General features: G+C 42.0%; 1 protein-coding gene across 4 annotated transcripts in view; it reads right to left on the bottom strand.

Moving 5' to 3' along the window:
- Positions 1 to 4,214: 4,214 nt before the first annotated feature.
- LOC118701510 (ubiquitin-associated protein 1-like) overlaps positions 4,215 to 24,929 on the bottom strand; it is an 87,159-nt gene continuing 66,444 nt past the window's right edge. For 3 of the 4 annotated variants that reach the window (XM_036406160.2, XM_036406159.1, XM_036406162.1), the window contains 5 exons: positions 22,941 to 23,867; positions 14,733 to 14,768; positions 14,102 to 14,299; positions 12,558 to 12,659; positions 8,060 to 10,125 (listed from right to left, as the gene is read on the bottom strand). In XM_036406160.2, coding sequence (XP_036262053.1) covers positions 9,985 to 10,125; positions 12,558 to 12,659; positions 14,102 to 14,299; positions 14,733 to 14,768; positions 22,941 to 23,867 — 1,404 coding nt within the window. In that variant the 3' untranslated portion in view covers positions 8,060 to 9,984. Of the gene's footprint in view, positions 8,028 to 8,059; positions 10,126 to 12,557; positions 12,660 to 14,101; positions 14,300 to 14,732; positions 14,769 to 22,940; positions 23,868 to 24,929 lie in introns of those variants that run through there. The other variant, XM_036406163.2, reaches the window with a different exon arrangement.

Here is a 24,929-nt window from a genome sequence, read left to right as displayed (position 1 = left end):
CCTGTTGAAAAAGATACTAATAGTAGGGACCATGGTAGTGTGAACAAGATGCTACAATTTCCTGAAGTTTAGGAGATGGTTGAAATTCAGTCACAACTCTCTTTGGAATTCACTTCACACAAAAGCTTAGAAATATTTTGTTAAATACTAATAACAACATTAAATTCCTTTAGTCTTATTTTTATTTTAATTAGCCAGGGTGACTTTATGATGCTTGTATCCCCAATTGTCTGTTCTGTTTATGCTGGATATCAAATTCTGCACCTGTAAGACTAGTTCCAAGAGCAAAGAGGGGGAAAAGAAGTGTACAGTTTGTTTTCAGAAACTGCACTTGCTCCCTGCATTCCTGCTCCCAGACTGTGTTGTCTTCAGCACAGACAGTGGGAGAGAGCTCTCTTTTGCTTCTAGTTAGTTTTTTTAGCTAGCTGAGGCAGAAAAGTTCCCCAGACTGTGGCTTTTCTTATTCTTGGAACTGATCGGCCCTGGCCTGGACTGAAAACCCAGAAAAACACTAGTAGCTCATGCCTGTGGTCCACCGGTGCCTGGGACACAGCATTTTCCAGCACCAGAGGGACTGATAAGAGACTGAGCGAGCTGAGCTACACCCCACAAAAAGGACTTTCTGAATTTGCCATCTCTTCAGAACAGTGAGAGGTTTTATTGTAAAATATTTTTTTTATGCTTGTGGATACTTTGCTTGTTAAATAAACAGGTTTTTTCCACTTTTCTCCAAGGAAGTCTTTTCCCAAACCAGTAGGGGGAGGGGCCACTTGAATCTGCTTTCTAGAGGGACCCCATTTGGAGGTTTCCTCCAAAATTTGCCCTAAAACAGGATAGATACATATGCCATTCACTGTGAAACCAAATGCTACTCCATTTTATTAACCAGCAGGAGGTACTAGAAAATTAAACCAAAGTAGCATTTAGCAATTTGTCTTCTTACCATAAGATAATGACATGAAGCTGTGTCAGGGGAAGAAACCCATCCCTACCCTGGGCTGTGTCAAAAGCTGTGTGGCCAGCAGGTCGAGGGAGGTGATTCTCTCCCTCCACTCTGTTCTTGTGAGACCCCACCTGGAATACTGCATATAGTTCTGGTGCTCCCAACATAAGAAGGACATGGAACTGTTGGAGCAAGTCCAGAGGAAGGCCATGAAATTGATAAGGGAACTAGGGCACCTTCCCTATGAAGACAGGCTGAGAAAGTTGGGGCTGTTCAGACTGGAGAAGAGAAGGTTGTGATGCCGAATTTTGCCCCAAAAGGCGAGAATAAGCTGCCCAGAGACTGGATTTGAGGTCTATAGGCAGGAGGTATTTATTGGCAACGCGTTGGAGAAATCACTAAATGGATTTCCGAATTATGTACAGCAAAAGCAGGTTTTTATACAATTTTGAAAAAGGATTACATCATTATTACATGCATATTCATAGGTAGGCAGGAGTACAGTCGGAGTCTTCCAGGAATTCTTGGTCTTCCTTAGTTAAATTTTAAGCTTTTCCTAATTTGGGCAGTTTCCTGTTATTCTTGGCATGTCTTTCCATGGCTTGGCAGGAGTTACTGTTGTAGTTGGCTTGATTCTAACGGCTTGGCAGGTCACTTTAACTTATTGGCTTCCATTTCTGCTTTTCTCTTCAAATATTCTAATTCCAAAGTTTCTTCTGTGTGTGTTTTTTGGTTAACTTATCTAGATATCTGATCAAAGTTAGGGCTCCCTAACAGTGTATTTTAGGTTATTTATTAACTTATCCAAATATCTGATCAAAGTTCTTCCTAATAGTGTATTTTAGGTTATTTATTAACTTCTGCGATTCCCTTGATATACTTTTAAGTGTCTTTTAATTCTTTTATTTCTCAAAAACTATTGTTCAATATAATAAATGGCTTCAGTTGTGTGAAGACTTCATAGAAACCTAGTATCTGAAGGGGGCCTACAAGGAAGCTAGAGAGGGACCCTTCATCAGGAAATGTAGTGACAGTGATGCCTAAGCTTTTTATATTTTTTTCATATATTTGAAGCTTTTTAGATTGCTAACGCATGGCTATAGCTCCAGTACTTTTCCTACCTGTGAAAAATGCGTATTTTATGATTGGCTTTTCTCAAATATTAAAATGAATATTATATGTGCTATGTTAGAAAGTTATGCTGCATTAATTTTTTAAGTAGTGTGTTAAATATAGTTTTAGGCTATAACATAATGTTAAAATAGAAACTATGTATGTGAGATATTTTTTTAAGAAAGGAATGAGGTACTCGCACTGAGATAGCAGCCACAGGATACCTAAATCTTTCAGAGAAAGAGAATTTATTGCTCCGTTATCAGAAGAAACTAACTTCTTCCCGCCTCACTCAGTCCTGAGACACCATTAGGATTAAGAGGAAGAAGATGACACTGACCAGTCAGAATCCTTTGTTTGAATGGAATTTATGCATCATGTATGAGGTGTATGAATATGCAACAGGCTATTGTTTTTAAGGGTTAATCCTCTGTTAACATGTGTCCTTTTTCAGGCTTATTGTGCCCAGAAAGAGGTACCTGGACTGTCCGTAACTCTTTGTTCTTATTGTCTCGTCCTAATCTAAATTGTTCAAATTTTTATTACTCTAATTACATTACCATTTTATAGCCATTTTATTTCTATTAAACTTTTAAAAGTTTAAAAACAAGTGATTGGCGTTTTTCATACTACCCTTTTCCCCTAGATTTTAGAACAATAAGCTAACCTTGTCATAAATTCCTGAAATATTGTTTAGTCTTATTCCAAGTAGGGGGCTGTTGTGGTTTTGGTTCATTAATTTGAGATTTTATTAATTTTGTGATTTCTTGGTAAATGTATCAAAGAGTGTGGTGGGTTTGGTGTTGTTTAATTACTAATGTATTCACTTCTTGTTGTGAGATAGGATTAGGAGAAAGGTAAAGTAGGTTTAAAACCTTAAAAGGGTACAAAGAAAATTTTATTAATTGTAATTAAAAGTAAAAGAAAGTAGTAAGAATTAAAAGAAACCTTTCAGAACACTTTTCCTCTCTCCACAACTTTTTCTTTTCTATTGATAATGTAAAGAAACAAAACCTAAAATTTCTAGTTAGTTTACTACCTCTAAAATAGTTTTTCTTTAGTTTATTTAGGGAGAGGAATTTCTCTTGTAAATGTTATGGAGATTTTTTTACAAGATGAAAAAAAACAGTTTTCTCCTGGTTTTTAATTTCTTCACTGATAACAGCCACCGGGGGAACCTTGCCATCGTGAAGTCCTTTTTATTTTCTACAAGCCTTCTAAAAGTTTGATGATGGGTCATGTTAACTTATGGGGTATTCTTTTAAAGATGAGTTGTTTAAAGGTAAAAGTTCTTATTATCTATCTCTAAAATCATATTTATCTCTGGGAACAGAGATCTCCTCCTGGGGGTACAGGACTATTCTCTCTTTTTCTGTGTTTAAACTTTTCATGGGATTACAGCTACTTTAACACCTGTTTACTTTAACATGGAGGTCTTTGTTCGATATCAATTTGAACTCTTCATCTCCTTATTGTTTCATGTGTTATAGGGAAAAGAGTCCTTTCTCCATAGTTTATAGGAGGATTTCAGCTCCAAAATCAAGGTATCTCTTTATCCTTCCTATCTGGGACTTAACTTCTTCTTCACTGATTATGATGTTTTCATGTTGTTTTTTTTAATATGTTTCTATCTTGTTCCTTTCTCTCACTCAAGGGAGGATTGAAGTACTGAAAGGGTTAACATCCCGCTTGGAGCATGTAAATGGTCAACTTGACCCTGGTTGGTCGGCCTGGGTGCTATGGATGGCCGGGGAATTATGGTTGGGGAAGCGGTTCGGATGGAATTAGGTTGGAACTTAGTAGTAGGGGGTGCTTTCTCTTTCCCCCTGTAATATATGTTATGAAATAATTCATGCTTATAGAGAGAATGTATTTTATAAGATTTTGAAATCCAAGCGAGTCACCCCTGAAGGCGGCAGGAGAACAATACCCAGTTAACTTATGAATAGACGTGGCCAGTGTGATGATTGCCGCTCTCCCGAGTGATCAGAAGATGCCATCGATCAAGATAACAGCAGTCCCAGAAAAATACATCTGAATACGCTACTTCCCCTGACACGATTAACACCGGCTACTGCTCAGGAAACAGCGATTGTCCAGCTCTACACAGTGAAAGAAACTGTCTTGAACATGCAGAGTTACAAAAGAAATTGGGACTTCTCTGCCTCAGGCATAAAAAATTGCATAAAATAGCCCCGCAAGAAGTGGCACTGGTGAACAGGGGAAGGTCTGATGTGATAGAGGTCAGATCTAGGTTCACCCAGCACCAATCCCGGGCTCGACACTGTCTCTTTGTCTGCGGGATTTTTGAGGACCGTATTTTGGTCGCGGAAAAAAAAAAATCTTTTTTGCATTTTGATAAATTTGGCTTTTCGACTGATCATTTATAACACCCCTGCTCAATGGTTGTGGGCAAATTCCATGGGGGTAAAAATTCCAGTGTCAACCCAGCGGGTTCAGCTGGGGCCCCAGGCTGAGGGGAGGGGTGTAGAAAGCAGCTAGATGTTAGTAAGGCCAGCTCTATTCGGCCCTGGAGCACCCCCCTTTTACTGCCCAGCAGCTGATGGGGAAGGGGGAAGCAGCAGGCAGCCCAGGGGGAAGGGGGCCCAGCCCAGTAGGGCCGGCTGGCTCAGCCCCGTGGAAGGGGCCGCCCAGCTGTGTTACTTCGCTCCTGGCTGGAAGTAGAAGAGGAAGTTCCCAGGTTTTTTTCATCTTTTAACATGTGTTTTTTCACAGAGGTGTGTTCAGCCTTCCAGTGGCTGGAAGTTTTGTATCACTTCTTTAAATGTTTCTCATGTAAAACTATGACAGGGATCTAAAATAAGATGCAACAAGAAGTGGGGCAAAGAAGCCCTTGGACCAACTCCAAGGGGTTGACCCCGGGGGCGGGTTACTGGAGCAACTGAATCTCCTATTGCTTGTACCTGTTAGATATTCTAATTAATTAACCTTATAAAATTGTAGAAATCTTGTGCCAGGTGTGCCCATCACTACCAGAATAGCTGGAAGCTTCCAAATAAAGGTCTGCTTTTTACTTTACTATTCTAACACTATTGCAAGGGTTTTTTCTCTTTTGATTATAGGCAACAACAGGACAAGGGGGAATGGCTTCAGACTGAAAGAGTAGGTTTTGATTAAATGTTAGGAAGAAATTCTTTACTGTGAGGATGATGAGATACTGGCACAGGTTGACCAGAGAAGCTGTGGCTGCCCCATCCCTGAAAGTGTTGAAGGCCAGGTTGGACAGTGCTTTGAGCAACCTAGTCTAGTGGAAGGTGACCCTGCCCATGGCAGGGGGGCTGGAACTAGATGGTGTTCAAGGTCCTTTCCAACCCAAACCATTCTATGATTCTATGATTAGAAAAAAGTTATTCACCCCAAGGGTGGTTGGGCACTGTAACAGGCTTCCCAGGGAAGTGGTCGCAGCACAAAGCCTGACAGAGTTCAAGAAGCATTTGGACAATACTCTCGGGCACATGGTGTGATTCTTGGAGATGGTGCTGTGCAAGGCCAGGACTTGGACTTCAATGATCCCTGTGGGTCCCTTCAAACTCAGGATATTCTATGAATATAATTAACATATACACTTTTGCAGAATCTTAATGTTTCCTGATCCTCATATGCAGGTTTCATATTGACTTCTAGAATTTGAGCAGTATGGTGTGAAATTTCTGCATCAGCCCATTTCTTATAAATCACTAGAAATCTGGAAAGTTATTAGCCTTCAAACTTCAACTTCTGAACTTACTAGAGAAGCATAAATTCATAAAATGAAATTGGAATAGAGAAAATTCTAATACTTATTAAACAATTCATATTTTGTAGTAAAAGATAAGTGCAACTGTGTCCTGGGTTGTAAGATATGTTTTGGGGGTGTTTATTCTATTTCCCGTTAGAGGTGGGGCAGTTATCTTCTGTTAATTGGGCCGCCTGTTAAAACCAGCTGGAGCAGCTTTCTTTATCTCTTCCACAACCAATCCTCTCTCTGGGGAAATATCTTCTGTTAATTGGCCATTGAATCTCACTGCATGACTGATAAAATTACATCATCCCATTGTATGATGGTCTGTTCAGGGGGAGGAGCCAAGCATTCCTACCTGGATATAATCTGAGATTTGGAACACCACAGGAAGCCATTTCCTACTGGATTCCCAGAGGAAGACCAGGCCCATCTACACCACCACTGGATCTCCAGAAGAAAACTACACCCTTCTACAAGATCACTGCTTCAACAGAACCACATCTGTCACTCCAGGAGGACTGCAGCCACCACTTAATTGGACTGCTACCAACACCCTGACCAACAGGGTGTCAGGTCATATTCTGACTCTGTCAGTATTGTTTTGTATTACTGCATTTTTATTTTATTTTAGTTTTCTTTCCTAATGAAGAACTGTTATTCCTACGCCCATATCTTTGCCTGAGAGCCCCTTAATTTCAAAATTATAATAATTCGGAGGGAAGGGGTTTACATTTTCCATTTCAGGGAAGTCTCCTGCCTTCCTTAGCAGATGCCTGTCTTTTCAAACCAAGACAAACTGAAAAACATAAAGCCCTAAGGCTTCAAGTGTCACTGGGGATGCAGTCATCATCTGTGATTCTGTGATCTCACGAGCTAGCAGCAGGGCAGAGTCCAGCCTCACACCAGTTATCAGCAGGACCTCCCCACATCCAGGCTAAATTTTGTTCATAACTTGGCAGGAGAGAACAATAGTACCCAAGTAACTAATGATGCATAGTGCCCAGAACAACATTCAAGTCTTATTACATTGTGTCATTTGTTACATGTTTCTTCAGAACTGCCTCTTCCCCTAATCCACCAGGTTAATCACCCCCAAGCTGCTCTATCATTACCCCTCTTCAATGGAACGGGGCAGGAGAAAATACAACAAAAGTCTCAAGGGAATAAATAAGGACTGTGAGATCACTCAGCAATTACGGTCACAGTCAAAACAGACTTGACTTGAAGAGATTATTTAATTTATTGCCAATCAAATCATAGTAGACTAGTGAGAAATAAAAAACAACCCTTAAAACACCCTTTTTCTCTGGCTCAATTTCACTCTCAAATTCTCTACCTCCTCCCCTCCAATCAGCTCAGGGAGGATGGGAGTTCATCACATCATCTCTGCTGCTCCTTTCTCCTCACTCTTCCCCTGCTCCAGCATGGGGTCCCACTCATGGGAGACAGTCCTCCACAAACTTCTCCAGCATGGGGTCCTTTCCATGGGGTGTAGTCCTTCAGGAACAGGCTGCTCCAGCCTGGGTCCCCCATAGGGTCAAAATCCTGCCAGAAAACCTGATCCAGTGTGAAGTCCTCTCCATGGGGCCACAGGTCCTGCCAGGAGCCAGCTCCAGCATGGGCTTCCCACAGGGTCCCAGCCTCCTTGGGGCACCTGCTCTGGCATGGGGTATTCCACAGGCTGCAGGGTGGATATCTCCTTCACTGTGGCTGCAGGGGGACAACCTGCTTCACCATGGTCTTCACCACAGGCTGAAGCAGGATCTTTGCTCCAGTCCCTAGTGGACCTCCTCCCCCACCTTCTTTACTGACCTTGGTGTCTGCAGTTTGCACAAATATTCTCAACTCTTTTTTGGCTGTTGTTCCAGTTTTTTCCCCTTTCCAAATATGTTATCACAGGTTATCACCATTCCAAATTGACTTAGCTTTGGACAGCAATGGGCACATCTTGGAACCAGCTGTCATTGGCTCTATGGGACATGAGGTAAGATTCTGGCATCTTCTCACAGAAGCCATGCTCGTAGCCCCTCTTCTACCAAAAGCTGGCCATGCAAACCTAATACAGATGTAAATCCAAAAACCTCACTGACAAAGGAAGAGCTGTGTCACCAGGGAAGACACAGAGGGATGCATCTTTTTGGAAGGAGACCACCAGCTTTACAGGTATCAGTTTCCATCTTCACCTCTCTGCTCTCACCTCTACAACAGTCTCCATAAGCAGAGTGGTTACTGTAGTGGGGAGACCAGAAAAACAACACACATTAACACAACTGAAGAGATTATTTTATTCAGAAGTTTGGTCTAAATAGTTGTTTCTTTGCTGGCAACACTTCTTGCCCTTTCAAGATTGTCTAGTACCAGACAGATTTGTTTGGATATTAATTGTGAGAAAATTGAAACAAGCAACACAACCGAATGCTCTCAGCAGTGACAGTAAAGGAGTTTAAGTTTTGTTTTCCAACTTTTCTGATTAATCAGGAACCCCATTTCTTCATTTCAAACTGTCACATTTCTCACCTGGGAAGAAAAGCTGGACAACTGCTTTACCTGCACCTACAGAGGCAGCAGCTGCTGATCCACCAGCCGATGAATGTCCTTCTTAGATAAGTTTTAATTTCAGTCCCACTAATAGAAGCTGGTGAAGCTCAATACTATGGGATACGTGCAAGGCAATCTGTCCTGGTCCTATTCATCATTCATCTCCACACTTCCTAGATACTTACCAGGTACATATTTTCTCAGCATCATTTTGTTTTAAGGAAAGGTAATTAATGTAGTTGAGAACCTCACAGACAACTCCAGGAGTTAACACTGGACCCAAATTACATGTTTTGGTCATATAAAGTTGACAACATAATAGAGACAAATGTCATCTCCTTCAGGGTCCTGATGAGCTAAAACCTCCTACTGAAAAACTTAAACTGAGGAAATGAGGCAAGTCATTTTTCCCTGCCTAAGTTCTCAATGCTCCCAGCTCCATGCCGTAACACTAGTTTGGATCCCTAGGTGTGGTTTTTGCACCATGGCAGCCGTCTGCCTGGAGACCTCTGGTTGTTCTGCCCAACACACAGTGTGCATGTGTGCCTACAGGAGCAGGCAGGATCCAGCAAGTTGTTCATTTGTTGAAGCCAAAGAGCATGAGAGATGGGAACCATGACACTGGGAGTTATATTGAGGATTTTGTTAGTTTTTCTTCAGCAGAATCAAAATATTTAGTGAATTACTTTAAAAATTCCTCAAGACTGTTGATATTTTAAGTAATTAGAACTTTAACTATCAAAACCAACCAAAAACCTGATTTCTAGTACTAGATGCTATTATGCAATTCTATAGCAGTGTGAGAAATGGAACTAATGCAGTGAGTATATCTCTTTTAAAGAAAGTGCTTGAAAGGAACCTCCTGCATCACACTGAGTATTATTTAAAACAAAAAGAGAACTGATTTCCTAGCAGAGCATGGCCTTAAATATCCTACAAACATGGGGGCTTAAGAATACTAAGCTCCAGCTCTCTGCCTTCAGGTTCAAAAACCAACATAAGTTGCAGGTCCAGGCAGAATTCACAACTTACCCGTTTCAAGGGAATTTACAGATCACTCAGCATTGAATGCTCATGTCTGGCAGAAGTGTTGTATGCATGGGTAAAAAAACCCAAGAGGAATAAGCTCTCTCTTATGCATAGCAACAGTTTCTGAAACAGTGTTTTATTAAGTTGCCGACTAATTTTCCCCCCAAAAAATAAAACTCCATTGCACTAAAGGTCAAATGTAACCAGTTAATCTGGACTATGACACAATCAAGTAATTCAGTACAAGCAGACACCATGAAAGCAGCTTCAAAGAACCAAAGAATCCTAATTTCAGAACCAACAATGTTCTGTTCAACTCCTGTGCAAAGGTGAGTGGGAGAAACCACCCCATCTCTACCTATGTACAATTCCAGTAGAGACTGGACAGTCTAAACTCTCTGTGGCCAAGCTGGAAAAAAAGGAAACTTAGGAAAGGACACTTTAAAATTTTAATTTAAGAAAGAAAGTTGGCTTTCAGTGGAAAGAGAAATGCTGGAGTGATGCACATGGGTGGGCTTGCTCAGACATTCTCCCTTATATGCAAAAAGCCAAACTCCTTGCTGAGATTAGGTCACCCTGGTCTTGCTCTGCTGCATGATGAGAATCCAGTACTATGTTTTCAGCTGGCTCCTGCACGGGCCATCAAATCTTCCAAAGCCTTCTGTTGGTCATTGTTATGTAGTAATAAGACCTCATTAATGTCTTTTAGTTCAAAGCCCATTTCTTTAAATTGACTCATTAGTTGGAGAAGCTCTGTCATCTGAAAGACATAGACAGTCCATTATTTGCAAGAGAAAAGAGGATCAGTGCTCAGTGGAAGTTTAGCACACAGCCAGTCTTCAGTGACTGGGCACCCCATAGGGTGGATTTCTACACCCCAAGTACAGCCCATTCCAATGGTTGGAGAAAGTCTGCTCACACCACAGTTGGCAGAGCTCTGGGTGCAGTAGCCCAAGGAGCCTCACCTTCAGTTCCCTGGGTTTGCAGGCCTGCATTTCCAAACACCTCTTCATCAAAGGGCACCAAAGTTCGGTCTGCGGGGGTGTCTCTCCCAGTAGGAAATTTATCAGCCTGGCTTAACAGACTCATTAATGTCACCATGCTCCCCCACATCTACTAACTACTGTTGCATCTGAATTTTTTTAAAGTTACGTTGACTTTGAGAACAGCACAGTAGCCCTTGATATCAAATGGCTCTTCAGATCTAGGACAAACTTGTGGGATTAGCACAAATCCTATTGGACACACTGTTTACAATACTACCAACATAAACCACAAATCCTCCCTGAATTTAAAAAAAAATAAAGTAACAAGAAGTGAATGACTGATCAGACTTTTATGAATCCTCTGTGATTTACAGGACCTCTGTTCCACTTTGGGGGAAGGGATGCCAAATGATGACAAAATCAAACCAAAATCAAATTGGTTGAGATGGACGATCAGGAGATCAGCCATTTCCAGTTTTGGGGTTAAGCCAGTAGCAAATTCATTTACTGAACTACATCACTGCTCCCGTCTTCACACTGTTGTTCCTTTGTTTGCAAGCACATCACAAAGTCCAAGAAAAGCAAGAAGGCATATATATGACATCAGTAGCAGCTGACATCATCTACCTGGACTTGTGCAAAGCATTTGACACTGTCCCACATGACATCCTTGTCTCTAAACTGGAGAGACATGGATTTAAAGGGTGCACCACACGGTGCATAAGGAATTGGCTGAACAGTCGCACTCAAAAAGTTGCAGTCAAGGGCTCAATGTCCAAGTGGAGACCAGTGATAAGTGGTGTTCTTCAGGGGTTGGTATTGGGACCGGTGATGTTTAACATCTTTGTTGGTGGCATGGATAAGGATTGAGCGCACCCTCAGTAGATGAGACCAAGCTGTGTGGTGCAGTTGACACACTAGAGGGAAGGGATGCCATCCAGAGTGACCTTGACAGGTGGGCCTGTACAAACTTCATGAAGTTCAACAAGTCCAAGTGTAAGGTCCTGAACTTGGGTCAGGGCAAACACTGGGATCAATCCAGGCTGGGGGATAAATATATTGAGAGCCACTCTGCTGAGAAGGACTTGGGGGTGCTAGTATATGAGAGGCTAGACATAACCCAGCTGTGCGCACTTGCACCCCAGAAAGCCAAGTGTATCCTGGGTTGCATCAAAAGCAGTGTGAGCAGCAGGTCAAGGGAGGTGATTCTCCCCCTCTGCTCTGGTGAGACTCCATCCGGAGTACTGCATTCAGATCTAGGGTCCCAAGCACAAGAAAGATGTGGACCTGTTGAAACGAGTCCAGAGGAGGCCATGAAAATAATCAGAGGGGTGGAGCATCTCTCCTATGAAGACAGGCTGAGAGAGTTGGGATTGCTCAGCATTGAAAAGACAAGGCTCTGGGAAGACTTTGCAGCAGCCTTCAAATACCTAAAGGGGCTACAAGACAGCTGGAAAATTATTATTTACAAGGGCATGGAGTGATAGGACAAGGGGGCATGGCTTTCAGCTGAAAGAGGGTAGGTTTGTGTTAGATATTAGGAAGAAATGTTTTACTGTGAAGGTGGTCAGACACTGGAACAGGTTGCCAAGAAAAGTTAGGGCTTTGAGCACCTTTCAGATGTCCCTGCCTATGGGGGAAGGGGGAGTGGTTTGAACTAGATGATCTTTATGGTCCCTTCCAACTCAAACCATTCTATGTCTGGGGGGTTGGGTTGCATATCTAAAGATTTCATAAAATAACTGGGCACACAACAGACAGCCAAACTTTAAAAGATCCTGCTGTCTTCTTAGCTGACTACTTGCTCCTGTCTCTGTACTTTTGGTGTTTGTAAAACAGCCAAACAATTAAAAAATTTCACAGCCAGGGGAGGCTGGCAGGTTTTAAAAGATAATTTGCTGCTTCTGAAATTGACTGTTTCTGTACCAAGCACCTCGCCCACAAGAGAACTCTGGGTTCAAAACATTGCAACCAGAATAAGCAGGGTCTTGAAAAAATCCTGTCTCCATAAAAATACACACAAGTGAGAATGATAAAGGAACATGGTATAATTCTAATGCTTTAACACATAGTCACTTTATCACAACAGGAATGCCCTTCAGCAGTCAGTTTTGGAAGCAAGGTGGCATTACCGCAAAAGCCAGAATTACATCAGCCAGAGGAACTGCACATTGTCTCTATTCCTGTACACATTTTGTGTCCTCACCTTCTCCTCTGAACACTGGTACATTTCCAAAGCTGCTTCAACAAGAAGTGGATCAAAGCCCTTCTCACAAAGCTGTCCATGTACAAACAGGTAATCCAAAACCTGTGGGGAATGAAGAGAAGAAACTAAGCTTGCAGAGCAGCATCTGCAACACATGGCTGAATACCGTCTTTGTACATGCAGAGGTGCTCAGCATGACTTTACCCCAGGCTTTACTAGGAACTCAGATAAAAATCTTCCTAGTAGATCTGAGACAGTCTTTATGCAAGAACTTGTTCAGAGAAAGCAGATGAGCTCTTTTGTCCTCCTGTGTTCTCCCACCAGCTCTGAACATCATCTGCTCTAGTCAAAACAGTCTCACAAGCCAATTTTTAGAAGTTTAACTGTGCTTTTTATACTACAAGTTTTTAAGATGAAACTGTAGATTCAACAGTCAAGATGTCTCAGCTTTTAGCTTTCTCTCAGTCAGTCACAAGAGCTAATGCAATCTGAAAGCATTCAGCCTTTAAAGATCAATTCAGCATACTAGTGAGTGAGCTGCAAATCCCAGCTCACATGCACAGAAACCACTGCCAAATTTCTTATCTGTCCTCAATTTTGAGAGGTGGGGGAAATGTCTGATAGGTAATGCTAGGTCCACAAAATAACACAGCTTGCAAATACAGCAGGATTTAAAACCACCATCCCAAGGGACATTTTTTTCATTTCATACTACAGTTCACTCCAGCACACAGCTTAAATCACTCCTGATATGTAGGTAGTGGGCAAGCAGATCAGCTCCGCAAGGAGTCACTGGGACGCTCCTCCTCCCCAGGCAACAGGCACAGTCCTGCCAGGCAATGCTCTGCACACAGTTCACCAAGGGTTTCCCACACAGAAAGTTTGGCCCCACTCTTCCTGCTTTAAAATGCTTGAAGCAGATCCAAGACACAGCCACACTTCATCCTGTCGCACTTAATGTTCAATGACCTGGTTTTAGCAAGTGTTTGAGGCAACACAATGAGGCAGGAAGCAACACAGCACACTTAAAGAAAGTTGGTCAGTCGTGCCTTGCAAGAGGCTTTCAGGGATGTAAGCCTGCAGGGGCAAAATCCCTCTCTACAAGTATAGACATCAGCATTGCAACCCATGCTCAGAACAAGGGAAGTTGGCTGTTTTTTTGTCATATGGCACTATGCATGGCATAGAGCCATGCTAAGCTTCCTTTGGATGGTTTTGTGGCTTCTGGGAAGGCCCAGTACCTCTACCAGCTTGACATGGAGCTAAGGGCCCATCCCAAGCTCAGTGCAGCTCTTACCCAGCACCCACAGGTATGGTTGACTCAGTTTCTCATCAGAAACAAGTGTGGACACTCTTTTATTTGGTTTTGGGAGCCTTTATTACTAGCTGACAACTTCTCTAGTGGCTAACACCACGACAGTTACAGGCTGCAACCCCTTGTTAGAATAAATATATTCCCCCTATACATTTTGCAAACCTAGGTTTGTTTCTCAGCAGAATCAGCATCCAATCAAGGGTTTCTTCCCCACTGCACAAGCTCTTACCTGGTCTATGTTCTGCCCCTTCTTCTTCATGGCTTTCAGGACGTCCTCAGGCGCATATCCCATGTTGACAACTGTCTCTATGCACTGCCTCTCACTAGCAGAGAGGGCCTGCTGTAGTTCAGGAGCAGGGTCACCTGAGAGCTTTGTGCAGCTGATATTATTGGGCACTTTAGACACTGGGAAATTTTGGTGTGTTACCTAAAGGGGAAAATCCAGAGGCTGAGGTGATGGTCATCTGCATCCCCTCATCCTGTTTCTGGCTAGTGCAGAACCAGGATACCCCATATAATTAATCCAAGAGGCTTTCTAGACTGCCCTTGGGAAGTTACTCACTGTTTGGATGAAACCAAGCAGTGCACAGTCTGATTCCCACCATACTTTTTTAACCCTCAAAACAGCAACCAGCAACTCAGATTCTTTCCAATATATCCTTTCCCACCAGTGGATGAAAACCTTTCAGTGCCCAACCATATGATATAGTCAACCCTGTACCTCAGCAGAAGCATGCAGATTGCTTCCTTTACCCCCAGTTTACTCATCACCTATGATTTTCTGTACTCAAAGGCACACTACTTCTGGAGATTTTCAGAAACATGATCCAATGCAAGCAGACAGGTATTTGGGAACTTACCATAAGTATTTTTGTTTCCTTGTAGTCTGGGTGCACCTGTTGGACAACACACAAATAAGATGACTATGAACATTATGCACCAGTGAACAGAATTTGCTACAGCTGGGGAGGAAGGGTTTTATGGGAAAGATCTGGGAATAAGTCTACTATACTAGGGAGACTTGTGGTCTGATCAAGTTTCCACATGTGAGATGCAGACATTACACAGTTATGTGAAGTTATAGAATAGACATCATAAGGATAATTTCTTCTTTCAGCACTCTATAAAAACAGATTGTATGTCAAGAAGGATGTGTCCCCTCTCATAATAATTGTAAGCTTTTTTATTCTGTCACTGTGACTTCTATGTGTTCACAAAGCTCAGTGTAACACGCTGGCTGAATGATAGTGATAATTTTAAAATCATTGCCTAGAGACTTTCCTTAATTTTTTTTCACCATGAGGAGTAAGAGAAACACATACCTCTTTTCTACTCTCAAAGCACTTCATTTCATACACCTGTGATGGATGCACTCAACCCCCTTAACTAAACCTGCAGTAGTTTGATACAGTCTCCAAAGGAAGTAAAGGTCTGAGCTGCAGTTCTATGAAACACACAGGAGCAGAGAGCATCAATGCATATGAGCTTGGAACATGATTTTGCAATTAACACATGAATTGTGTGTGATTTTTCCAAGGTGCATTTATCAAGGACCAAAGAAAGTTGTGGGTTTAAGAAGTCTCATGCATACTTTTCCCATCATATGCAATTTGACAACGAGCCAAACACTTTATCCCATATATATGACAGTCTAAGTGAGCCACCTTTGAGCTCTCCCTGCTAGGCAGTGTGGCTGCAGGGCAATTGTCTCCTCTTGAGCTGGGATGCCTCTCAAGGTTGCTCCTGGAGGCAAAGACACTTTTTATCAACAACAGATCTTTGGATGAGTCCAATTTGAGTTCTCTCTAAATTGCAACTGGACTGCACACCAGTGACTTTCCCCTTGAGCTGGGATGTCTCTCAGTTTTTGATAGTCTTTCCCTGAGGTGGAGTTACCCTTTATTTCACAACAGATCCTTGGCAAGTGACTGTTAGCATGCTGAATTAATACTAATGAAATCCATGTAGCTAATTCCATTAGACATAAACCATTGTCCAAGCCTGATACTAAAATTGGACCTAGCTGCACCTAAGCTCTGTCAGGAGTTGAGAAACCAAGGAGGTCCACTATGAACCTTGTGACTCAACAGGAGGGTCTCTCTTACCCTTTTGCATCTTTGGTCTCTGTGTAAATGATTCTAAATAAATTCTAATTTGATTTTCTTTTGTATATTTCACCCATGTAGTAAGTAATAGAGTGAACCTTGCCATCAAACTTTGTTAAATCGCACTTTTATAAATTCATATTAAAACCACTTTTGCTAATACTTTTGATGGCGATTCTTTAAGTGACCTAAATCACTTATCCACACCACCACCATATACGAGCAAAATGGCACACTGGCTAAAAAGAGCATGCAATTTTTCTACCAGTGCCCAAAACTTGGTCCCATTCTCAGTACACCAACAAGGCTGGATAATGTTCCTTGCTGTACACCTCCTCCATTTCTGCAGAACCAGGCTGCCAGAGGGCAGAATCAGCCCTCCACTTTATATTACTTTACTCAAGATAACAGCAGTGCAAAATCAGAACTCTGCCCTTTTCAATTAATCCATTTCAAAGTCTTCCTGCATTTTAAATCAAATTTTAAAAGACTGCAAGAAATTACTTTGGACCAAGGGCTTATGTTTATTGCCTTTCCTTAATATTTTTTTAAGCCAACATAGATTGCTTGAAAGTTTGTCTACATCTTTCAGAAAAGCCTTCTTTGGGCCCAAACTGAAAAAAGCAAACAAACAAACAAAAACCCCAAACAAACCAAAAATCCACCACAACAAAAAAAACCCTATTCATAGAAAAACAATTTTGAGACTATATGTTAGGATTTTTGCAAATTCTATCTATTGGGGGAGGGAAGGAGAGAATAAAAAGGGGGGGGGGGAAAGCCTTGTTCTGCATTTCTACCCATTTTCATCTCCAGGGTAATAATTTATCTTCTAGGACACAAAGCCCGAGAAATCATGTTTGGTCTGATGGACTGGTTTGTGCAAGAAACTGTCCTCATGGTGGTAGAGGCGTTCAAAGCTCTTCACACACACCCTTCCTCCAGATACTTTTGCCAAAGCAAAAAGCACTAGAATATGGGATATACTGAAGTGGGGTTCTAGAGTAGCCCTGAAATCAGCTGGTTATCAAACTGAAGGATGATGCTTTGTTATAAATGCTGCAGCCAGGAAAACCAAGACTGCTTCTTAAACTAGACATTCAAGACTCCAGGACCAACTCCTCTTTCTCAATGTCTTTGAGCTTAACAACCTGTGTTTGAGGTCAGCGATTTCCAGTGGAGGAGGGAAACAGCTAAAGGAATTTTGGGGGACAAAGCTAGGACTGGTCATTCATCAGTCATGCCCCCTTACATCTCAAACTTGCATTTCAGTGCCTTTCAAGAAGAAAACATACATTGCTTTCAGTATGTACTTGTACACTGTGCCTACTTTTAGGGACTTTATAGGCCAGGAGCCCTGTCTGCAGCTGGTGTGACTACATGCATCATGCTACTGCAGCAATATATATTCTGAATGGTCTACCAGGAATGCCCCATTCTCCAGCAACCAGATTTCTTTAAATGCATCATACTAATCAGGTCTCTGATCAGCTTTGTTTAATTCCAATCTGCTGACTTCGCTAATCATTTCTCCCCTCTGCCAATGCTGCAAAAAGCAAACTAGTGAGCTTCAAAAAAAAAAACAACCCCAAACAAAACCAAACAACCAAGACAAAAAAAACCCCCACCATAAACACACTGAGGAGAAAGGACCACTCAGAACAGAATCAATGCAGTCTCAGAGAAATCACAAGTTTATTTCTATCCAAAGAACCCTAGATCAAATTCACTGGTAAAGCATAAACTCCAGTGGAAACTCCAAACCCAAAGTTACAATTTCTAGCCTTGTGAGAAAAAAAAATTCTATATAAAAGCCACTGGGAAATACACTGGGACATATAATTGTTCTGAGGCTTTCTAAAAAGGACAGGCTTATTCTTGTGTACTTTTGAAGGGAAACATGCCCCTTCTACTCCCAGTAACAGAGATGACTGTGACTTCCTTCTATCATTTTCACATTCTGAGGACTTTTGTTACATTTACTTCAATTACAGTTTCAAAATTTTGTTACATTTAAAAACCATGTCCAAGGAAGAACTGGACATGGCACTCAGTGCTCTGGTCTAGTTGACAAGGTGGTGATCGGTCAAAGGTTGGACTCAATGATCGTAAAGGTCTTTTCCAACCTAAATGATTCTGTGATTCAATTTCTTGCAACTCAGCTGTCCTTTTCCAGCCACTGGGACCATATTGTGGAAATATGAAACAAGTACATTCTGAAGTCTAGTTCTGTTGGCATACCTATTTCTTGGTTTGCTACTTCCAAAATAGAAACAGTTTCAAATTAAGATCTTGATTACTTCTCCTAATAAAACTATTTTTTGTTTGTTTATCAGTTTGTATCTTTCCTTACAGCATTCTTGAGAATATACCTTTGCTCCTAGTCTTTAATAAGTTCTAATCCAGCACAGAGATTTGAATAGTCAAGAGTGAAAATGTGGTCATCTAGTTGTAAGTGATCTTTCATATTAACCACTAGAGATGTGTCATACTTCAAGTTTTCACTTCTGAGCTACATACGAGGATAGTCACCTCTCAAACCTGTGATCTGTAACAGTGAGCAGTTGCTCAGCATGCTGCTGTTTCTGCCAAAGTTTACTGTATTAAATTTGTTCTAGTAATCAATAAACAGCTGTTCTCCTGTGCTGAAAAATACACTAGTTGTCAGAATACTGTAATTCATAATCAATAATGCATTCACCTAAGTCTGAAAAGAGATGAGAGAGCAGGAGAGCAGCAGTGTCACTTGTTTCAGAGCACATGGTGTCACAAAACCCTGTAGTATGTCAGTAAGGCCACAGAACCACTGAAACATCATTTATATTGGACAGAAATAGTCAGATTATTTTAGAGCCAGCTAGAGGATTTCACCATACAGCTTTCACTAGGCTTCATGAGTACTGGTGTTCAGATCTTAGGTTCTTTGGGGAAAAAAAATAACAAGCTTACTGATGTGCTGGTTTTGGCTGGGGTTGTTAGCTTTCTTCACAGTACCTAGTATAAGGCTGTGTGCTGGAAAGACTGTTGATAACATAGAGGGGGTTTTTATTATTACTGTTGAGCAGGGTTTGCACAGTGTCAAGGCCTTTTCTGCTTCTTGTACCACCCTGCCAGTGAGGAGGATGGGGATGCACAAGAAGTTGTGAGGAGACACAGCTAGGACATCTAACCACAACCGACAAAAGGGATATTCCATACCCTATGACATCATACTCAGTATATAAAGACAGGGGAAGAAGGAGAAAAGAGGGAGACATCTGGAGTGATGGCATTTATATTCCCAAGTAACTGTTATGTGTCATTTCACAGCTGTAAAATAGCTGAACACATGGGAAGTAGTGAATTAATTCCTTGTGTTGCTTGGCTTGTGCACACAGCTTTTGCTTTCCCTAGTAAACTGTCTATCTCAACTCACAAGTTTTCTAGCTTTTACCCTTCCAATTCTCTCCACAATCCCACTGGCAGGGGAATGAGCAAATGGCTGTGTGGGGCTTGGTTACTGGTTGGAGTTAAACCACAACAGTCCTTTTTGGCACTCAACATGGGGATCAAAGGGTTCAAGATAACAGATTTGATTGGAATGTGCTAGGACAAATTTATAGCTGTTAGTGCTGTTTATTAATTGGCAGGGTCCTGCGCTTGCCATGGGCTTGCTTGCCTGACTGTTTTAGAGTCTAGTGCTCACTAGTGGCTAGTTTTTGCTTTGTCTGCTTGCTGTAGTGCTGTGCTACTCATCACCTCATTGTATTGTGCCTGGGAGTGTTTAGATAACAGCAATGGTGATATGCCTGGGCTGGCAGATTGCCAGGGCACTGCTGCTGTAATGAACAGGCTAGAACTCCAGTGTGAACTAGAGTTGAAGGGACTGTGACCTATGGATGAGTCCACACAGGAGCAGAGATCCACCTGCAGCCTGTGGAGGAGCCTCACAGAGGAGCATGTGGATACCCAAAGGAGACTGTGATCCCATGAGAAGCCAGCACTGGAGCAGGCTTGCTGGCAGGATTTGCGAGCCCGTGAGGGACCCACACTGGAGCAGTTTGTGAAGAACTGCAGCCCATGGGAAGGACCCATATTGGAGAAGTTTGTGGAGGACTGTCTCCCATGGGAGGGACCCCATGCTGGAGCAGGGGAAACAAGGATTCCTTGCAGTCTGTGGTGCAGACCATGGTGAGGAAGCTGTCTCCCTGCAGCCATAGAGGACTATGATGGGGACTAATAATGGTGGACTCTAGCAGGAAACCCCTGGTTGCAGCCAGGCTGGAAACAAGGGGAGTTCATTGCAATGTTAAACGCTATAACCTGGCCCAAAAGGACCAGGGGTGGAGATTGTAATGGATATACCTTTAAATTGTTGCCAGACATTATTTGAATTGTATGTTACAGGAATTACTATAACAGTGTCATGGTTTAAGCCCAGCTGGAAATTAAACACCATGCAGCCACTCGCTCAACCTCCCCCTCCCATTCTGCCCCAGTGGAATGGGGAAAAGAATCAAAGTAAAACTTGCAACTTGAGAAAAGAACAGTTTAATTATTGAAAATAAAGTAAAATACAGCGACAATGGCAAATGATGATAATGATAATAAAAAGGGAAAAAACAAGTGATGCAAAATGCAATTACTCAACACCTGCTGACCGATGCCAGACACCCCCCCCCCTTCCTTCCTGAACCCAGATTGGCTGCCCTTCTGGGTAACTCCCTGCAGTTTATATACTGAGCATGATGTTCTAAGGTTTGGAATATCCCTTTGGTCAGTTTGAGTTACCTGTCCCAGCTATACCCCCTCCCAGTTTCTTTTGCAAATCTCCTTATTGGCAGAGCACGAGACAAGGAAAAAAGAAGTCCTTGACTAAGGATACACATGACTTAGCAAAAAACTGAAACACTGATGTGTTATCAACACCATTCTCATTCTGAATCCAAAACACAGCACTGTAACAGCTACTGAGAAGAAATTTACTCCAGCTGAAACCAGGACAAACAGAAACCACATGAACCAATGGAGGAGAGAAGCCTTAAAAGCAGCAGTGTCCTGACCTGCAGACTAAGGGAATGATATCTGTGTATTATATCAAAGAATGGGAAGGAGTGGGGTGGTTAATGAGCTTGTATTGGATAGTGTAGGACCTGCACATTATGTAAACACTGTGGAATTGTCTTAGGATAGAAATGGAAGATATGGCTGGGGGTGTGTATTCTATTGCCTTCTGTTAGAGGTGGGGCAGTTATCTTCTGTTAATTGGGCCACCTGTTAAAACCAGGTGGAGCAGCTTTCTTTATCTCTTCCACAACCAAGCCTCTCTCTGGGGAAATATCTTTTGTTAATTGGCCATTGAATCTCACTGCATGACTGATAAAATTACATCATCCCATTGTATGATGGTCTGTTCAGGGGGAGGAGCCAAGCATTCCTACCTAGACATAATCTGAGATTTGGAACAGCACAGGAAGCCTTTCCCTACTGGATTCCCAGAGGAAGACCAGGCCCATCTACACCACCACTGGATCTCCAGAGGAAAACTACACCCTTCTACAAGATCACTGCTTCAACAGAACCACATCTGTCACTCCAGGAGGACTGCAGCCACCACTTAATTGGACTGCTACCAACACCCTGACCAACAGGGTGTCAGGTCATATTCTGACTCTGTCAGTATTGTTTTTGTGTTACTGCATTTTTATTTTATTTTATTTTAATTTTCTTTTCTAATGAAGAACTGTTATTCCTACGCCCATATCTTTGCCTGAGAGCTCCTTAATTTCAAAATTATAATAATTCGGATGGAGGGGATTTACATTATTTTAAGGAAGTCTCCTGCCTTCCTTAACAGACACCTGTGTTTTCACACCAAAACAGGAATAAGGGGTGGAATGTACTGGTTTTGACTGAGGTAGAGTTAATTTTCTTCACAGGAGCTAGTATGGACTAGTATGTTTTGGATTTGTGCAGAAAACTATGTTGATAACATAGATATGTTTTTGTTATTGCTGAATAGCATTTGCACAGCATCAAGGCCTTTTTTGCTTGTCTGCTTCTGATTGTCTCTCCATTCCCGCTGGCAGGGGAATGATCCGAGTGGCTGCCTGGAGCTTCGTTGCTAGCTGGGGTCTAACCTCAACACTTACTCAAATTTCTGCTCTTATTCCTAGACAATAACTGGTGTGAAGTTGTGTCCCCAAAATAATTTTGGAACTTGCTACCAGTTTGAAGAAATGAAACATGAAATTCCTGTCTCAGAGCTGTACAGCAACCAACTGTAACATAAGTGATCCAAGATTTTCCTCCAGACTGCTTTTAGTATTCAGAAAGCAATCCTTGCCCCCTCCTTTACAAGGAGGACGGTAAATTTTAAAAAGTATCTCACAAAGAAAATAAATAAATTAAACGTTAAAAAAAAGACAATTCTTTCACTCCAGGTTAACTGCAAGCACTTTTTCTCCCAAGTGACAAAGCACATGTGTTTTTTAATTTGTGATTGCATCTATTCCTTGAAAAGCTGGCATTTCCATTATTTCCAGCTAATATATAAGCAAACTGAAGAACAAATCTAGAAGAGATTTAATTCAAAACCTAAGAGCAGTTCAGAATCTTATATATCTCAGTTGGATAAGACAAAACACAAGATTGTACAAAGATCTCATATGCTTATCTCAGTGGTGTGCAACTATGAACAAGTAACAAAAAGCTGAAAGCAAAATCACCAGAACTGGTCTAAAAATATCAGATTTAGGGGAACGTGTGAAGTAATAATCTGAGGTTCAGAACTGCCAACATGAAGAGCTGTTTAATTGATCAATTTGCAACATAAATGAAGAGGAACTACCACACATGATCTACACATCTCTCCCATTAAATGAACCTAAAACCACAGGACATTTTAGAAGCAACATCTGTCTCTGCACCTTCAAAACTCCACATCTCCCCAGCAACCCCAACTCTAATCCACTGTGTGTTTACCATAATCGCTGTGCTTTGAGATGATTCTTCTGTACAAACTGTTGATGCAGCCAGGGAAGGCAGTCTGGATGAAGAGGATAATGTTGATGTCTCCATGCCACTGTCCTCATTTAGAGCAGAAAGACCCACCATATGGTGTCCATTCAGTTCACTGGTTTTACTCTGAGCACAGGTCTGCAAAGAGCTGAGAAAAGTGTCGTTGCGGAGACAGGTAGTGCTGTGGAAAGTGCTCATAAGCTTTGATGATTTTTGATCACTCTCATCAGAGTCAAGTTTAGGAAAGGACAGGGATTTGATGTTGCTCACTGAAGTGATAGGGGACAGGGACACCTTGGAAGACAAGGACATCTTTTCACAGTTTCCCAACTGTGGTAAAGTGATAAAGCCATTTGGTTTGTGAAGGGGTTTGAAGTCCAATGTAGCCCTTTCTATGGATGTCAGAACTTTCTCATCTTGCAACACAGACTCAGACTCTACTTTGGGCAAAGTATTATCAAATACCTGGGCAACAATTGGCCTAGTAGTACCAACATGAATTTCCAGGATATTTTTTAGTTCTTCCTTATCATTGATAGTTTTTAATTCCAGTTTGTCAAAAGGGTCTTCTTCACATTCAAAATCAGCTGGGTTGAAGTCTGCTTTTGGATGAGGTGGACTAAGAACCTTTTGCTTCACAGCACTGCTGTTTGCTGGTGTGGGAGTAAGAATATTATTGTGCTGCAGGCTAGCAAGGATGGGGTTAATAGGAAGAGGTGTGACTTCAGGGCAAGGTCCCTCTGAGAACCCCATTTTGGTGATGTCCTCTGAAGCTGCTTCTGATTTTGCTATTGCTTCTTCTGCCTTGTGTTCAGCTTCTCTCTGGGCAGCTTTAATTCTTTTGATATCTTCAGCCCATTCAATTGTTTTCTTTTCCAGTGAAAAGTCATACTGGCCAGGGGTGGAAGGGAAAGGAAAGGAGAAAAAAGATAAATTATATCATGATCATAGCCACTACTTCTAACAGCAACATAAGTAACAGAATAAGAGCTACATGAATTACCGTTGACAGACATAAATTTTTCCCAGCACCTCTTGTTTCCCAGAATATCTTGTCTGTAGGTTTACAGACTGACAAAACCAAAAGACCTCAGAAATAGTCCATTTTGTCTCTAGCACTAAAACCTGTCTATAGTCTAGATTAAAGTATCATATTTTGCCTCCTTCTTACACTTAGTTTTACTGTAGAGCTACTGACCATCTGTTGGAAGTTAAAAGATTGGGGTTTTTTTTCCTTTCTCTCAGGGAATTTTCTCCCATCTGTTGCCTAAGAGAAAATAATAACTGGTACTTAAGAGAGACAAAACAAGAGGCCAAAGTGGGGGCAAGGGGTGCAGCTAGCTGCAGCCTCTTAGATGAGGGGCTTTCTTTGGGAAGGGCAAAGATACCAGGAGGTTTTGGCTGAGGGGTGAGGGGCTAGACTCAGCTCTTCTCTCTCTCCTGCTCTTAGGATTGGAGGGAAATGGTCAAGTTGCTCCTACCGCAGGAAGAATTCGCTGCCACCATGTCCTAGGGTGACATTATGATGCTTGCATCCCCAATCGTGTGTTCTGTTTATGCTGGATATTGTATTCTGTGCCTTCAAGACTGGCTCTGAGAGCAAAGGCCGGGAGAAGAAGCAGCACAGAGTTTTGTTATCAGCCTGCTCTCACTCCTCCACTGTGGTGTCTGGGCATGGATGGGGCAGAACACGGCACTCCATTGGTGTTTAGTTAGTTTAACTAGCTGAGGCACAGAAGTTCCCTGGACTGTTTTTCTTTCCCTTTTTTTGGAACTGTTCAAACCTGCTCCGGACTGAGACCCGGGGAAACACCGAGAGCTCGCACTTTGTAGCCTACCAGGGCCTACTCTGGTCAGCAGCCTTTCCCAGTGCCGGAGGGACTGATAAGAGAGTGACCACCCACCGGAGAGATTTTCTGAATTTGTCATCTCTTCAGAGCAGCGAATGAGTTT

This window comes from Molothrus ater, chromosome W, assembly GCF_012460135.2.
Source record: "Molothrus ater isolate BHLD 08-10-18 breed brown headed cowbird chromosome W, BPBGC_Mater_1.1, whole genome shotgun sequence".
In the NCBI taxonomy this organism is placed as follows: domain Eukaryota; kingdom Metazoa; phylum Chordata; class Aves; order Passeriformes; family Icteridae; genus Molothrus; species Molothrus ater.
This window is presented reverse-complemented; position numbering and strand designations above follow the sequence as displayed.